This window comes from Mus pahari, chromosome 23 (assembly GCF_900095145.1).
Source record: "Mus pahari chromosome 23, PAHARI_EIJ_v1.1, whole genome shotgun sequence".
NCBI lineage: Eukaryota > Metazoa > Chordata > Mammalia > Rodentia > Muridae > Mus > Mus pahari.
In genome coordinates, this window is record NC_034612.1 from 12569029 (window position 1) to 12586105 (window position 17077).

At 46.2% G+C, this 17077-nt stretch overlaps 1 protein-coding gene, 1 non-coding gene and 1 pseudogene across 4 annotated transcripts in view; 1 reads left to right on the forward strand and 2 right to left on the reverse strand.

Moving 5' to 3' along the window:
* Positions 1–16582, reverse strand: part of Ift81 (intraflagellar transport 81) — an 80507-nt gene extending 63925 nt beyond the window's left edge. Inside the window, exons 1-8 of one of the 3 annotated variants that reach the window (XM_029533737.1) lie at positions 16476–16555; positions 12919–13083; positions 11517–11620; positions 10549–10729; positions 8554–8643; positions 2415–2480; positions 2016–2126; positions 296–380 (exon numbers count right to left, since the gene is read on the reverse strand). In XM_029533737.1, coding sequence (XP_029389597.1) covers positions 296–380; positions 2016–2126; positions 2415–2480; positions 8554–8643; positions 10549–10729; positions 11517–11620; positions 12919–13062 — 781 coding nt within the window. In that variant the 5' untranslated portion in view covers positions 13063–13083; positions 16476–16555. Of the gene's footprint in view, positions 1–295; positions 381–2015; positions 2127–2414; positions 2481–8553; positions 8644–10548; positions 10730–11516; positions 11621–12918; positions 13084–16238 lie in introns of all 3 variants that reach the window. The other 2 variants (XM_029533736.1, XM_021222669.2) reach the window with 2 other exon arrangements.
* On the forward strand, positions 6137–7734 carry LOC110339141 (annotated as a pseudogene).
* LOC115063117 lies at positions 8912–9054 on the reverse strand. The gene has a single exon (XR_003842997.1). It is a non-coding gene; the product is annotated as a small nucleolar RNA SNORA48 (small nucleolar RNA).
* Positions 16583–17077: the final 495 nt, after the last annotated feature.

Sequence of the window (17077 nt, forward strand, 5' to 3'; positions counted from 1 at the left end):
TCCTAAGCACACGGAGAAGAGCCTGCCTCCATCACACTCATCCTAAGCACACGGAGAAGAGCCTGCCTCCACAGTTACATTACGTTCACCATCTGACTGAAAACAGGAGCAGAAACCATTTTTGAGAACCCATGGTTTGTTTTTGTTTTTAAAATCAGGATTCCCTTTGACTGGACAGGAAACGAAATGATCCTCTAAAATGCTGAAACAATTGTTGCCTACGAGTCGTCCTCAGGGCTATCCTGGGGTAAATTCCCACGTTCTAGTCCTCTGCATCACAGAGTGACTTACTTACTCTCGGGCTTTGCATCCGCCGCTGCGTGCCGCATGCTCTTCAGCTGGTTTTGCACTCTCTGCAATCTCTGCACCGCATGAAACAGCTTTAAATGACAAGGCAGCGAATTACTTGCTCAGTCCGCTGAGATGATGCTTACAGAGACAAGCAATGGGAGGCATACGGGATTCCCACTCTACAGAGAGACCGGCAAGCACTGAGGAAATAACCGCACTAAACCAAAACGTAGCTAGTTTTCTCCATGTGTTTTCCTGTTAGCTTAACTATTTATTGTATTTTGTATGTGAGTGTGTGTGAGTGTGTGTGCTTCAGTGTATGCATGAGTGTGTGCATGTGTGCCAGAAAAGAGTGTCTGATCCACTGGAATTAGTCATAGGAAGCTGCGAGCTGTCCTATGTGGGTGCTGGGAACCACACTGGGGTCTCCTGCGAGAGCAGCACGTGCTCTTATCTACTAACCCATCGTCTCTCTAGCCCCTCATACAAAATTTTAAAAATGCTTCCAGAACGCTTTTCTTTAGTTACTGTTTAAGTTAGCGATTGAGGAAAAGTCTTCGGTTTGGAGGTGGTGACATGCATCTTTCTTCCCAGCATTCGGGAGACAGAGGCAGGAGGATCTCTGTGAGTTCAAGGCCAGTCTCCATAGTCCCCTGCAGAACAGCAAGGACTACATAGGAAGAACCTGTCTCAAGATAAATAAAGAATAAACTTGATAGGATAATGTTTTAAAGAAACTATTTCTTAGAGAGGTGCCTGCCTTCCCTTGTGTAACGAGGTTTTCTTGACCCTAGGGAATGCACACATTCACAGCAATGCCTCAGCACCAGACGCTGACCTTAAATCACCACCGAGGCTCAGGGACTGGAACTCACCACCGAAGTAAACTGCTGAGCTGCCCAGTCAGCTCCTACAGAGCTAAGCATCGCGGCTGCCAGCTTAAAGCAATTTAGAAATTACACTGATTTGAAATATATGTTTAAAGTTTAAGGCAGATTTTTAATAAATCGAAGTAATACTTTAAAGCTAAATATTTTCTTCTTTAAGGTGAAGTTTCAGAGTATGGCAGTGTAGGTGACTGTGAGTCCCCAACTACTATGACTTAAGAGTTTCTGTGACACTGTCAACAGGAGCAGCACCCTATCGGGCTCCACATGACGTGTAAGTTCTGTGTTCCAGGCTGCACTTGCCTCCGGTTGCTCTACAGATCCCTCTATTGTGCAGCAGTAAGGTTAGCTGCTAACCGTACAGTATGTACTGGGCTCCCTGGATCTGAGGTGGTGAGAATGGTCTTTTGTTCCACTGACCACACGACCTGTACGTTTTATTCCAGTGGCAAATAAGCAAACTGCATCTTACAATAAAAAGTAAAAAAAAAAAAAATTCCTGGGGATACAGCTCCATTGTAGAGTGCTTGTCTAATGTGTGTCTGAGGGTCAACCCTCAAATACTAAAAAAAGGAAAAAAAAAAAAGGCCCCTGGCTTGATTCCCAGCAACACACACACACACACACTCACACACACACACACACTCACACAGTCACACACATACTCACACACACACATACTCACACACTCATATAAAACCCGTCCTAAAGAAAGAATGGGTCCATCATGCTACCAAAAGGAAATGAGAAACTGTAAAATTCTTCCTTTTTTTTCTTTAGTTTGAATTCCAAGAGGAGCTACTTGGATGGCCCTGAGTATAGACTTCCTGTGGGTACCTGATTCTTTTGTTCCTGTTTCTGCTGTGCAAGAAATTCTTCTCTCTCTTTCTCAACTCGAAGCTGTCTTGCTATTTTAAGCATTCGCTGATGGCTCTGAACGGTCTCCACCTACAGCAAGGGAAAAAGGAGTGTATGGTACTGTCACACTTGAGAAAGACGTTAGCGGGTCACGTGACCCGACATCCACCTATCATTCCCCTTGGTAAACAGTACTCCCCAGAGAAGACAGCCAAGCTCGCAACGCAGGTCCTTCAAAGTTTTGGGCTACTGCCTGGGAGCGCCCTTGCCTTGTGTGTTACCTGAGTCCATCCTCCCCTGGACGTCCATGCCTGGCTTAATCTTTATGTGCAGTCCTTGGGACTGGGGCTGAGGTGAACAGGGTAACTTATGACTTACCCTCTTCTTCAACCGTTCAACTCTCTTCATGAGCTGGTCTTTCTCCTCCTCCATTGCGCTGATATCCTAAAAAGCAGTAAAGAGGTTATTAAAAAACCCACTCAGTCTACAGGATGGGGCAAGGCTTGCCCAAGCCCTGCGTCTCCCCTCCCATCATAGCCAGAGCAGCAAGTAACAAAGACCCTCTTTTGATTTCAGGGCATTCTCATTTCCCCCAGGCTCCTTTATGCAAGAAGAAAAAATAATTGTTGGCAGCGTGGCATTCATCTAGAAAAGTAACGAAAGCAGGTTATAGCACAGCAAGGTAAAGCTGCCAGCCAGCACATTTGTGCTGATTCCAAATATGCCTACATGATTCTTCCAAAACCTTCCATAATGAAATGTGTGCAGGTCTAAATGCACGAACAGCTGCTGACAGCCCATCTGCCCTGTTAAATACCAACCACACATCCTGCCAATTTCCCATCAAAACTATTTTTAAGGTTATGATGGGGGGTTTGTTCGGTTGGTTGGTTGGTTTTGTTTTGTTTTTGAGACAGGGTCTCCCTAGATAATCCTGACTGCCTTGGAACTCACTATGTAGACCAGGCTGGCCTCAATTTCAAAAAATCCACCTGCTTCTGCCCCCGAGTACTAGAATTAAAGGCATGTGCCACCATGCCCTATCCATATGGTATCCTTAAAATGTAAAACTGAAGTTTGTTGGTGGTAGGGGCATAAACCTTTAATCCCAGTGCTCAGGAGACAGAGGCAACTGGGTCTCTTTGAGTTTGAAGCCAGCCTGGTCTACAGAGCAAGTTCCAGGTCAGACAAGGCTACAGAGAAACCCTGTCTCAAAAAACTAAAAAGAAAAAAAAAAAAGGCCAGGCATGGTGGCTCACACTTTTAAAATTGTTTTGTTAACCTCCATGAAAAGGAAAAAAAAAATTAAAAATAAACTACCTCCTTTTAAATCAGCTCTACAATAGTTCATAAGGTAATCAGAGAAGCAAACAAATTTCTGTCTTAAACAAACAAGCAAAAGCAAAGCAAAACAAAATGAAACGAACAAAACCTAAAGGCTCATGCAGAAATACTATAGGTTACATGGTCAATGGTAGCCAGTACTGACAGGATTTCAGGAAATATTGATAGTGCTGTGTTTAAGAATAATGTAAGAAGTCATAAAACTAACGAGCATCCCATTCAGGCTATGAACTCTGCACATGAGGTGTTCTAGTAAAATATTCACAACGGCCAACAAGATGGCTCACTGGGTAAGGACTTGGTACCAAGACTGACAACCTGAGATCAGTTCCTGGGATTTACATGGTTATGTGTGAGCGTGTGTGAGCGTGTGTGTGTGTGTGTGTGTGTGTGTGTGTGTGTTTATGAATGTTTGTTAAGACAGGGTTTCTCTGTGTAGCCCTGACTGTCTTGGAACTCACTCTGGAGACCAGGCTGGCCTCGAACAGAGAGAGAGAGATCCACCTGCCTCTGCTTCCCAAGTGCTGGGATCAAAAGTATGCACTAGCACTACCCAGCAAAGTCAGACTTTTTCTTTTTTTTAAATTTATTTATTTATTTTATATGAGTACACTGTCACTGTCTTCAGACACAACAGAAGAGGGCAAAAGATCCCTTTACAGAGAGTTGTGAGCCACCATGTGGGTGCTGGGAATTGAACTCAGGACCTCCGTAAGAGCAGTCAGTGCTCTTAACCTCTGAGCCATCTCTCCAGCCCCCAGACTTTTTCTGTAAGGATTCTTACTGATGCCAATGCAGCTAAAATTTTAAAGAATCTAAATGTCTGACAATGATTAACCACAATGTAACAAAACAAAAGTCATCAAGATGACACAGAAGAGGTGAGAAAAAGTCATAAACTGTCACAGCTTGAAAGAAGCAAATTACAATCATTGTATGTAAGTCAACTTCAAGGGAAATGTCAACAGCAGGTATCTTGAGAGCGTGTGATTGTGACTGAAGTCTTTTTTAATTTCTTCTGTCATCATGTTTTTTAAATCTGTTACAGAGAACAGGGTCAAGGATATTTAGTCATAATGAATGAAACTAAAGTCAGACTCGGGATTCTTCCATCTCTATGATTCACTCACAGGACACAGGAGATGGCATCCTTATCTGAAAGAGCTGAGCTCACCTTTCACTTCCCGTATTCAACAGACTCCTACCAAGGGCCTGCCATATGCCCAGGACCATGTCAGGCACTGGGATACAGTGGCGAAGGTGCAGAGACACAGCCCCTGCCTTCTTAGGGCTTCACACAGTTAGAAAGACACACATTAAGGCACTTATAAGGGCAACGACTGCCATCCCAGGAAAAGAACCAGGGAAAGTGATCTATTTAGGGAGTCAGGGACGGCTTCCCTGAGGAAGAAACTTTGATGTCCCCGATTTAATGAGAATATAAAGATAGCACGCATAACTCAGGAATTCTAAAAATACAAGACTCATGCAAGTCAGAATAGCAAGTCCTTAAGGAAAGAAATGTAAGTACTTAAATGCCTGGGCCTGGAGAACATGTATTAAAAGCCCTAAAGTAATTTATGTGTGTTAATAAGCAATTCTACGTTTAAAAACTACTGTAAAGAAACAAACCCAGCCATGCAAAAGTTATGTTGATAACCATGGCATTATTTATAGTAACAAAAGAAAATGAAGTCAAAGTGTAAACACGATTAATGTATAAGCACAACAGAAAATAGATTTGGTCACTGTAGTCACGATGAAAATGCACTCACAATGGGATGATTACAAAGCAACAGGAGATGGAGAGATGGTTCAGTGGCTAAGAGCACACATGCACAAGTTCAGTTCCCAGCACCCACGTTAGGCTTCTCATGACTGCCTATGACTCCAGCTCCTGGGGCTTCAGCATCCTTCTCTGGACTCCACAGACACCTGTACTCACATGTGCATGCTCCCACACAGATGCACACATAGATACATAAAAAAAACAAAAACAGTGAGACTCACTGGTGAGACTGTGGGAATGGCTAGGCCAGCAAAGCTCGACAAGCAAACTGCAGCCAGGACCCGAGTTCAGGGACCTACACAATGAGCAGGCATGGTAGTGTACACCTGGGATCCCGGCACCAGGGAGCTGAAACGGGAGGCTCTCGGAACTTTGCTGGCCAGACAGTCTAACCTAATTAGTGAGCTTCAGGCCAATGAGAAACCCTGTCTCAAAGGAGGATGGGATCCTGAGGGAGTCCTCTGACCCTCATTTAAAAAAGCAAAATGGAGTCATTATGTGTTCTGTGTTCTCAAATAAACACAATGCAACTTTTCCCATTTTGTTCTTTTCTGCATTTTCTGTATCATATGAAGGATACCTATCAAATAAAGATTCAAAATGAAGTATTTCTAAATCCTTGCTAGATATCAACATCAAACATGTGCTTGGTGCCCTCACTGATTTCTTCAGTAGAGACCAACAAAGGAAAGGCTGGGCATGGCTGGGCATGGCTGAGCGTGCCTCTAATGTCAGTGCTGGGGGGTTAAGGGAGATGGGCATTGAGAGCTTGCTGCCCAGTTAGATTAGCCTAAACTTCAGGTTCGATGAGAGATTCTGCCTCAAAAACTAATGTGCGGGGTGCTGGGCCGGAGCCCGAACTGCGTGGTCTGGAAGAGGCCAGAGCCCAGGGGAGGCGGTGGCAGAGGCGGCAGCGGGGGCAGCCCAGGCAGCCCGAGCCCCGCGGCCTGGGCCTGTGCTCGGCGCCATGAGCGGTGGTGGGCCTTCGGAGGCGGCCCTGGGGGCTCCAGCAGGGCGCGGTTGGAGGCGGAGGCGGTGGTGGTGGCCCCAGGGCTCGGCCTCTGGCCCAGGAGGCAATGGCGGCGGGAAGTCGTCAGTCAGGGCTATGGGTAAGGGCGTGGGAGCCTCAAGCTCCAGGGGTGGCACCAGCTGCATCAGTGGAGGCAGCGGTGGCCCTGGCACAGGCACTAGCTTCACTAGGGTGACAGCGGGAAGGTGATCACAGTGGTAGCCACTGTAGGCCAAGGCACAGAGCGTTCCCAAGAAGTGGCTTACACTGACATCAAAGTGATTGGTAATGGCTCATTCGGAGTATGTACCAGGCACAGCTGGCAGAGATGAGGGAACTGGTGGCCATCAAGAAAGTTTTTCAGGGGGCTGGTGAGATGGCTCAGTGGGTAAGAACACCCAACTGCTCTTCCGATGGCTCATAACCATCTGTAACAAGATCTGACGCCCTCCTCTGGAGTGTCTGAAGACAGCTACAGTGTACTTACATATAATAAATAAATCTTAAAAAATAAGGATGAAAGGTTCGAGAACCGAGAACTGCAGATTATGCGTAAGCTGGACCACTGCAATGTTGTGAGGCTGCAGTACTTTTTCTACTCCAGTGGGGATAAGAAAGACGAGCTGTATTTAAATCTGGTGCTGGAGTACGTGCCGGAGATGGTGTACTGAGTGGCCCACCACTTCCCCAAGGCCAAGTTGATCATCCCTATCATCTATGTCAAGGTGTACATGTACCAGTTCTTCTGCAGCTTGGCCTACATCCACTCCCAAGGTGTGTGTCACTGTAACATCAAGCCCCAGAACTTGCTTGTGGCCCCTGACACTGCTGTCCTCAAGCTCTGGTTCGGGGGAGGGGGGAGCCCAATGTGTCCTACATCTGTTCTCAGTACTACCACGCTCCAGAACTCATCTTTGGAGCCACAGATTACACCTCATCCATCGATATGTGGTCAGCTGGCTGTGTACTGGCTGAGCTACTTCTCGGCCATCCCATCTTCCCTGGGGAAAGTGGGGGGTGGGGGGGGGACCAGCTTGTGGAGATCATCAAGGTACTAGGAACGCCAACTAGGGAACAGATCCGAGAGATGAACCCTACAGAGTTCAAGTTCCCCCAGATCAAAGCGCACCCCTGGACAAAGGTGCTCACATCTCGGACACCACCTGAGGCCACTGCACTCTGCTCTAGCCTGCTGGAGTACACGCCATCCTCAAGGCTCTCCCCGCTGCTCTAGCCTGCTGGAGTACACGCCGTCCTCAGGCTCTCCCCGCTCGAGGCTTGTGCCCACAGCTTCTTCCGTGAACTGCAGAGTCTCGGAGCCCAGCTCCCCAGTGACCGCCCACTTCCCCCTGTTCAACTTCAGTCCTGGTGAACTGTCCATCCAACCATCTCTCAGTGCCATTCTCATCCCTCCTCACTTGAGGTCCCCAGCAGGCCCTGCTTCTTCCCTCACCTCTTCCTACACCTCGTCCTCACAAGCTTTAACTGACATTCAGACTGGCCAAGACAGCCAGACATCTGATGCCACAACAGCTACCCTCACTAGCTCTTCCTGAGGGCCACACCGACTACCCCTCCACATCCATCTGGGAAGGCCCAAGTGGCACTGGGAAGGGGGCCACAGCCCATCAAGCTCCTGCCCTGGCTGGGCCCCTAGACTAGAGGGCAGAGGTAAATGATCTACCCCAGCATCTAGGCCTCCTTCACCAGCCTAACCTCTGTGTGGGCTTTTTAAAGAGGATTTTAACTGTTTGGGGGGGGGGAGAGAAGGAAGGACGGGGTTTGGGGGTATGAGGACCTTCTACCCCCTTGGTCCCCTCCCCTCCCCCAGGCTACCACTCCTTCCCTTCCCCCCTCTCCCCCATCTCCCATGTCCCTTGTAAATAGAACCAGCCTGGCCCATCTCGTCTTTCCTTCCCTGGCCCCCTGGGTGTAAATAGATTGTTATAATTTTTTTCTTAAAGAAAATGTCGATTCACACTATCCAACCTGCCACCCCAGCTGTACCCCTTCTTGTCCTCTGCTCCCAAGGCTTCCTCCCTCTCCCCATCCTGGAAGGAGGGGAGTAGAGAAAGTCCCTGGTGTCTTAGTTTCCACAGTAAGGTTTGCCTGTGTACAGACCTCTGTTCAATAAGGCATGAAACCCTTTAAAAAAAAAAAAAAAAAACTAACGTACATAGAAGAGAAAGACTCCAGATGACGTCTAGGTCCTATATGCACACACATGAATACATATATCTACACGCAAACACATACACACAACATATTTTAAGGTCCTACAAAAGCAGTCATTTACCCAGTTTCCATACAGTTAAAACTCATGTTGAATAACTAAAATCAGAAAAAGCTAAACACAGCATTATTCAAGTCCATACCCTTCTTATTTCTGCTGTAGAGAATCCAGATGTTTTGAGCTGCTCACACTCTTTATGCAGAGTTTTAAAGGCTTCCATCAGCTCTTCATACTGGAAAGGAAGTCAGCAGGTTAGCAGCTGCATCTCCATCCATCAGTGTCCTCATCTCCGAGCCACCCACTCCCTTGCAGCAATCACTTCAGTCCTTGGAGGACAGCACTAAAAACAGTATGGCGCATAAGCATCATTCTAGGCCCTGGAAGGCTGAGGCAGGATCTAGTGTGTGAACTCAGAATGGGCTACATATCAAAGCCTTGTCTCAAAAACAAAACAAAATCCCCTCGCATTCTTTTTTTATTTTATCTTATTTTATTTTATTTTATGTGCCCTAGGCATGAAACAGCCTTGACCACCGAGCCAGGCATCGAGCCAGGATGAACAAAGGCCTGCCCTCTGCTCTGCCCCGACTGATGTAAGAACAGCACCAGCAACAAGGTGCCTCTCTGCCCATTGCCAGGGGTGCCCCTCACATTCTTGCACACTAGATAGTATCTAAAAACAAGATCTGCTCATTCTCCTCACTAAATACTTCTCCACTAAATACTCTCTCACAGTCTACCCTCTAGCTATGTCGACCTGGAACAGTCCATGCTCCCACCTACAGGTTATCTGTTCTACGCCCTCTGAGAACACTCGTGACACACTCCCTCCTAATCCAAATCACAGATTCATCCCAATAAATAGTGGTATAGATGCCACTAGCCTAAGCAAAGCCTGCTCCAGCTGTCTATCAGAGAGATATCATGCTATAACAGAGGAATTGCCTGTCTGGCTCCTTCCAGAAAATAGCAAGAGCCAGGAGGGTAAGAACTTGTCATACAGACCTTCACAGCCCTAGGGCATTCTGTAGGACATGATCGGCATAGATGTGTAATACAAAGTAGTCGAGTTAATGTAACTCACCATCCACAGCTCTTATCCTAATTTTTAAATCAAGGGCACTGTCAGGTCTGAAAGTGTAGCTCAGTGGTAGATCACATACCTAGCATGCCTAAGAACTGGTCAACCGCTAGCGCCACACACACCACTGTGGTTTCTTTTAAATAACAGTATCAGGAAAATCAATACTTATGACGGGTAATATGCTGTAAATCTGCAAGTACCCACCCTAAAGCTCTTCACTGAGAAAGACAGCATACGATTTATATTAGGGTTTTTGCTAAATGTGTCTCTTTTAAAAAACATATACCCATGGACATGATTCAAGAACAACATCTTTATTACTTTTTATCCCCTTAATTGGTTGAGCATGTTAAAAGATACTATTAATTAACTTCCTCTAGAAGGTTATTTACATTATCAAGTACATATCAAACATGTAGTCAAAATGCACTCTTTTAAAATCCCTGCTAGTGGTCTACGTGATATGTAAGAGCCATTTATGAAGGGTGTTGGGAGGAACAGACACACTCCGCACATACATCCCCGTCTCCTTTATCAGATAAATGCCTATTAGGATATCTGACCTGTGTACTTGTATAGCTGCGGCTTTAAGACATCAATACTATAACTACAGTTTTAGTGCCACCGTTAACAATACACTGATGAAAAATGAAAGCCTTCAGTTCATTATGTTGATTCAGTACAGTACTGAGCAATCAACATACAGAAGCCATTGTACCAAATCCTGGAGATAAACAAGATGGACACTATAAACTTGACACCTGTCTCCATGGACCTCATCATCTACTGGAAAAGACAGAATGACAGACTTTGTAACAAGCTGACCCAAATCAACCTAACTACTATGAAGCAAAAGTATAACAAACTAAAATGCTTTGAAACCCAAGCTGGTTACTCTGTTTCTAGTCTTTGGTCAGCCAAGTACCTTGTGACATGAGGACCCAGGGCCCAGAGCAGATACCATTTTCCCTACTGGTATCACCTGGAACTCTAAAATAACAATTAAAGAGCCATTTACACTGGGCTCGGGCAGTGTTCATCATTGCTGTGTACCTGTTTATTGGTGTCAGCCACGGTCTCATCTTGAAGAAACTCGCTTGGCACCTCCAGTTTTATTAAGAAACGAGCTAAATATGCTCTTTTCTTTAGTTCATTACTCCGCTGAAGAAGCCAGTGGAGCACTGGGTAGATCACGGGTTTACTCCCAATTACCAAGCCCTGACGGAAGGTACTCCTAAAGTGGAAACAGAGACACTCGTCACCACAGCTAGAAAAGGCAGCCTTTGTTCAAAGTGTGACTTACAGGGTTAGTCCCGATTGCTTTAAACAACTACTTTTAAAATATGGATACAAGACTAATGAGGCCTTACATTAGTCAGAGAGTTACATCCTCAGTGTAGCACTCAAGTATCCAAGAAGCTGTGCTGAAACCATTAGGCAGCAGAGCTAACCTTAATATTTTACTGGCTGGGCAGCATTCTAGTTGGTTTGGGTTCTTAAGATTTATTTATTTATATTTACATGCATGTGTATATTTGTGTAAGTATATGCTCTCTTTGTGTGTGTCTATGTGTGTATCTGTATGTGTGACTGTGTGTGTGTGTGTGTGTGTGTGTGTGTATCTGTGTGTGTGTGTCTGTCTGTCTGTCTGTGTCTGTGTGTTTATGCCCTGAGAGGCCAGCAGAGGGCGTATGATCCCCTGGAACTGGAGCCACCAAACTCAGGTCCTCTGGAGGAGCAGCAGATTCTCCCAGCCCCAGCACTGTTTTTATGTAATGACACAAATCATAAGGTGGTGTGTGCCTGACTGCTGGTGAGAGAGGAAGGTTGACCTACTTAAGACTTCTATGTAACAGAACAGCATTGGGAGGATTAAAATGGTTGATTTTCAAATTCTGTGATGTCCTAAGGCCATCAGATGAGGGAGGACCAAGTGTCACCCAAAAAGACCAACTGTATCATCTGGAGTTTCAGACTTTAAAGCAGCTCTAAGCAAGCATGGTATGTGAGCAGATCCTTACATGTCTGTGGCATTTCCCGGAGGTTTGTACTTAAGGATACCAAGAAGATTCAACATTCGTTTGGCTGTCTGCTCTGGCATCTCCTCTCTGATATCAACATCTTGCTAACAAACAAAAAAGTTGAAAGATATGTTATCCTTGTATGTTTAACAAAGAAAGATATTTAAACTCACCGACAAGTTTGTTCAGCTACAGCATACCACAAAAAACGGTCTCTTCATAAAACAGATTAAGTACAGACTCCCTAATTCCAAGTCAGATCAGGATTCACATTTTTAATGTCAAGCTTCTAAAGTCTCCAATGGGAAAGTGAATAAAAGACATGAACTAACTTGCAATATAACAAAACCTTTTATAAAATGCATCTTTTTCCAGGACCAAATCTATTTGTGTCTAGAAATAGAGAAATAATGTCTAAATAAGTAGATAACTGAGGGACCAGCGAAACGGGTAAAAATGGGTCTGCCACCAAGCCTGGCAAGGATCACAGAGATCCACATGATAGAGGAAACTGATGCCTGCAAGTTGTCCTCTGACCTCCACACAGGTTTGATAGCATGTACACACCCACCACAAATGCACACAGCATGTACACGCCCACCACACATGCACACACCATGTACAAGCCCACCACACAGGCACACAGCATGTACATGCCCCACCCACATGGACACACCATGTACGTGCCCACACACGTGCACACACCATGTACATACACACATCATGTACAAGCCCACCACACATACATAAACCAGGTACATGCCCACCACACACACACACACACACACACACCATATACAAGCCCATCACATGTGCACACACCATGTACATGCCCACACATGTGCACACACCATGTACATGCCCACACATGTGCACACACCATGTACATGCCCACACACTTGCACACACCATGTACATGCCCACACACATGCACACACCATGTACATGCCCACACACATGCACACACCATGTACATGCTCACACACATGCACACACCATGTACATGCCCACACACATGCATACACCATGTACATGCTCACACACATGCACACACCATGNACATGCTCACACACATGCACACACCATGTACATGCCCACACACATGCATACACCATGTACATGCTCACACACATGCACACACCATGTACATGCCCCCACACATGCATACACCATATACATGCCCCCACACCTGCACACAAAATAAATGTAAAAAACTAAAACCTTTAGGTAGGTAACATAAATGTGAGTTGGTAGAAAGGCCTGAAATTTCATTTCCTCCTCCTTTATGAGCAGGTAAGTCAGGCCCAGGCATGGACTTTTCCACACACCCACGGCAGTTACTTAAGAGGCAAAGGTGGGCGATCCTCCTACAGTTTTCATTACAAAGAAAGAGAAAACTTACCTTGGGGTCAATCTCAGCCAGGACATCATTGAGAACTTGTAAGAGTTGCATTGGTCCCAAGGAATCAAATGTGATTAAGTTATAGTTCTTCTTAAAAGGCTCCTTATTGAGGCTGTCCACGATGAATTTGATTTGGTCACTCATGATTAATCTTGTAGCTTAAAACTACAGAGGGAAAAGAAAAGAAGAGGAGTGAGGACTCCTCAATCTTGGTAGTTAACGTGCTGGGAGAAAATCAGAATTAAATTCATAGGAAGTAGGTAGAGAGGGATACTTCCGCACTACATACGAGATGCTATGACAGGCCAATTTTATTGGAAGAAATCAGAATATGAAGATTTCAGTATGAAGTCTGTATATGCTGCTAATATTCAATATCAACCCACTTCAGTATCAACTCTGATGCACCTAAACACAGACAAATGAACGATAATGTCCACCCACATTAGAACCGCCCCCAATACAGTTTTTACCCTGGCTTAAAGATAAAATTACAGGCAAGCTTTTTTTTTTTAATTGGTTAACTCATATTTTTTTTTTTTTAAAAAAAATCATATTTAAATGATAAAATCCAGATCTTATCCTTTGGAAAATCAGATCTGGCAACCCTGAGCCCATATCTGTGCCTCAACCAAATGGGGCCCACACACTTCAGGCCAGGCCTATTCTTCCGTGCTGTTTAGGTCTTCAAATGCCCTCCCCCACCCCACCCCACCCCCCCGCCCCCACGTTACTATTACTGAGTTAGCCTGGTAGACCTCCACTCTGCTACCCTGGGTATCTCAGGGCTTGGTTTCCTTTCACCTTCAGGGAGGAAACAGTTTCCAGCGTTCTGGCGTCCACCTCTCCTCAGATCATTTGTCAGCTTCTCATTCCTTAGGAAATAAAGCCTGAACCTTAGCTCTCGAGACCTGTTATGATCCAACTCAACTTAACCTTTCACTCTGAAACTTGAGCCCAGTCGCTGCTCCCGCTTGCTTCCGCCTACTTTCAATCAGAGCTGTTTTGCCTGACAATGATTACTCCTCCTTTACCCTCCTTAGCTGGAGTGGATCTCACCACTCTCCAAGGCCCTGTTCAGGTTCACCATCTCTCAGGAAATCCTCAAGGAACACAGCCTGTCTGTCCTCCGTGCCCACCACACCACCGGCACGGCTTTCCTTAGGCAACTTTTTATGTTGTTCTAGCTTCTTAGGGACCTTCCTCTCTCTCTCTCTCTCTCTCTCTCTCTCTCTCTCTCTCTCTCTCTTTCACTTTCTCTCTCACTCTCTTTCTCTCTCTCTTTCTCTCTCTCTCTCTCTCTCTTCCCTTCTCTCTCTCTCTGCTAAACTGTACATTCCACGAGGCATCTATCCAATTCCATTCTGAATACATATTGAGCTTGAGATGGTGACTTTTTTCTACTAGACTGAATGAACTTGCTCATTGGCCTCGAGCTGAAACCCAAAACAAACAGTCCGGAAGCCTGAGCATAAAAAAGGCTGTGACAGAAGATCATAGCTTTAAAAAATAGGAGAGTGCCCTGGGTCTGGTTCCCAGAGCCCACGTGGTGACTCACAAGTACCCCTAACTTCGTTTCCAGGGGAATCTTCTGAACATCAGCAGCATCAGGCATCCATGTGGCACACATACATAACACAAGCAAAGCATTCATATATATAAATGTCTTAAAATCATTTTTTATAATATTTAGTTAAAATCGAGTCACTGGTTTCTTAACAGCTGAAATGGCTTTACCAAGGGAAATTGCTTTACTAAAATGAACTGCTGGGCTGGGGATTTATGGCTTGCCTAAAATGTAGGAAGCCCTGGGTCGATTCCCAGCCCTGGATTAACTGGAGGTGGGTGTGCATGCCTATAATGTGAGCACTCAGGAGGTGAAAGCAGGAAGATCACAAGTTCAAGGTGGCCCTTGCTTGGCTACTTTGTGAGGTCAAAGCTGCCTGGGTGACATGGGACCTTGTCAAAATCAAAGCAACAAAACTGAACTGCTATTCCTGAGTGCTGCGCCACCCTGTAAGCCCAGAAGTGGGGCGGCTGAGAAAGAAGGAGGCGCGTTTAAGGCCAGCCTGGGCTGCACTATAAGACCCTCTTAAACTAGGAAAGATGAGGTGGGCAAGAAGACAAAGTCATCTCAATGCTTTCTTAGTTAAAACTATGGGACACATACTGTTTCACTCAAGACCTAAAGTAAGCCCTGAGCATCTATTCTTTCTCTCTCTCTCTCTCTCTCTCTCTCTCTCTCTCTCTCTCTCTCTCTCTCTCTTAAAGCAGGTCTTGCAGTGTAACCTTAGCTGGCCTGGAACTCACTGTGTAGACCAAGCTTCTGTCTCCTGAGTGCTGGGATTAAAATCAAGAGCCACCAAGTCTGGCATGAAATGGGTTCTTTAATTGGGTGGGTGAAGCTTACATTTAGAAGACATTTAAAAAGAAAGAAAGGAAGGAAGGAAGGAAATAAAGTTGTTTAAAAAGATAAGAAAGGATGGCACAACCAGTATCGTTGCTAAATTTAAGGTTGAAGTTTATTTACAAAGACTATCTCAGGAATAGTAGTGTGCACTTTTAATCTCCGTGTTAGGAGGCAAAGGCAGGAGGATCTCTGAGTTTGAGGCCAGCCTGGTCTACAGAGTGAGTTCCTGGCCAGCCAGGGCTCTACAGAGCAACCCTGTCTCGAAAAACAAGCCAGAAAGAAAGAAATTACAAAGAATATCTTTACTTTTTAAAACTTGGGAGGTTCAAGTTTTCAACTGTAAAAATATAATACACATCCTATATCCACATATATTTAAACTAATTGAGAAGTTGTCAATACGGCTTTTTCTTCTTTGAGAAACACAAAGTCGAACCAACTATCTGGATAAACGAGTAAACGTTGCCAGGAGGAGAAAAGATTCATAGGGGCTCACAAGTATTACAGGCATTGAATGGTTGCTAGGGGAGGGAAACCATAGTTATACTCATTGGACGGCCAAAAAAGAAAAGGGGGGCGAGGTGGGGGCAAAAAAAAAAGTCGAAGGGAGACAGGTTAGGAAGTGGATTCAGTGGGAGCTGGAAGGCAAAGAGCAAGAAACAGGGATGGGGTGATGGAAATACACTGTATGGCTGCATGGGTGAATACAATGGTACCCATTATGCGCAACTAATACACGCCAAGTTTCCAAACTTTACCCCGCGTCGCCCCACCAGCTTTCAGAGGACAGAGATGCTCTTGAACCAGGTAGGGCTGTCGGTGCCCGCCGGGCGCTGCGCGCTAAAATTAGCAAAAGCAATTACTCTCCCTCTTCCAGCGCAAGCGGCCGAGCTAATTCACCAGCACTCACCCGCAGCAGCACCCAGGGGGGAGCCGGGGCAAGAATTAAAACCAGGACGCGCGTGGTACCCGGCCCAGCCGGGGCTGCGCGCGCAGGCCCACGACGCCCGGGGACCGAGGGGGACCCGCGCGGCCGCCCCCTCCCGCCCCCCCGACAGGCCCCGCTGCCGCCACCGGCCCGGAGCGGGCGCAGCTTGAGGGGACTCGGGGGTTCGCGGAGTTCCCGACCGCGAGTTGGCGGGGTTACCTCAAATCCTCCTCACGAAACCACCTCCCCACCCTCGGGAGGCACCGGGGCGCTTGCGGGTTCCTAGAGACCGCTCCTTGGCAACGGTTGCCATGCGATGACGTCACTTCCTCTGGCTCGGGGACGGGGGCGCGCGCGCGCGCGCACACACACACCGGAGGGCGGAGCCTCGGGCTGGGACGCTTGGCCCTGGTACCTGGGGTTCGGAACCGAGGGCGGAAAGCCTAGGGTGACTCGGGCTGTTATTCTCCCTTAGACTCCTGCTGACAATAACCTTTGCGAACAGTCTACAGCTCGCACTTGACAAAGGGCTTAACCTGTGCTGGTTGCGTGCGCTGTTTCATTCATTCATTCATTTATTTATTTACCAAACTTGGGGCGACTGAAGCAGGAATGGATAGAGTTTGAGGTCAGAAAGCGTTGTGCATAGTTTCTGAATTTAGGTTTTCGACGAAAGAATCTCCAGATGAAATCATGCGTGGAACAATGGTAAACTATGGATTAAGAGACTCAGACATGGAGAGGAGAGACAGACAAGGACAAATGGAGTCCTACTCTGAGAACTAGGTTAGATGCTCAGACATCCTTGGAGAGACAGTAAA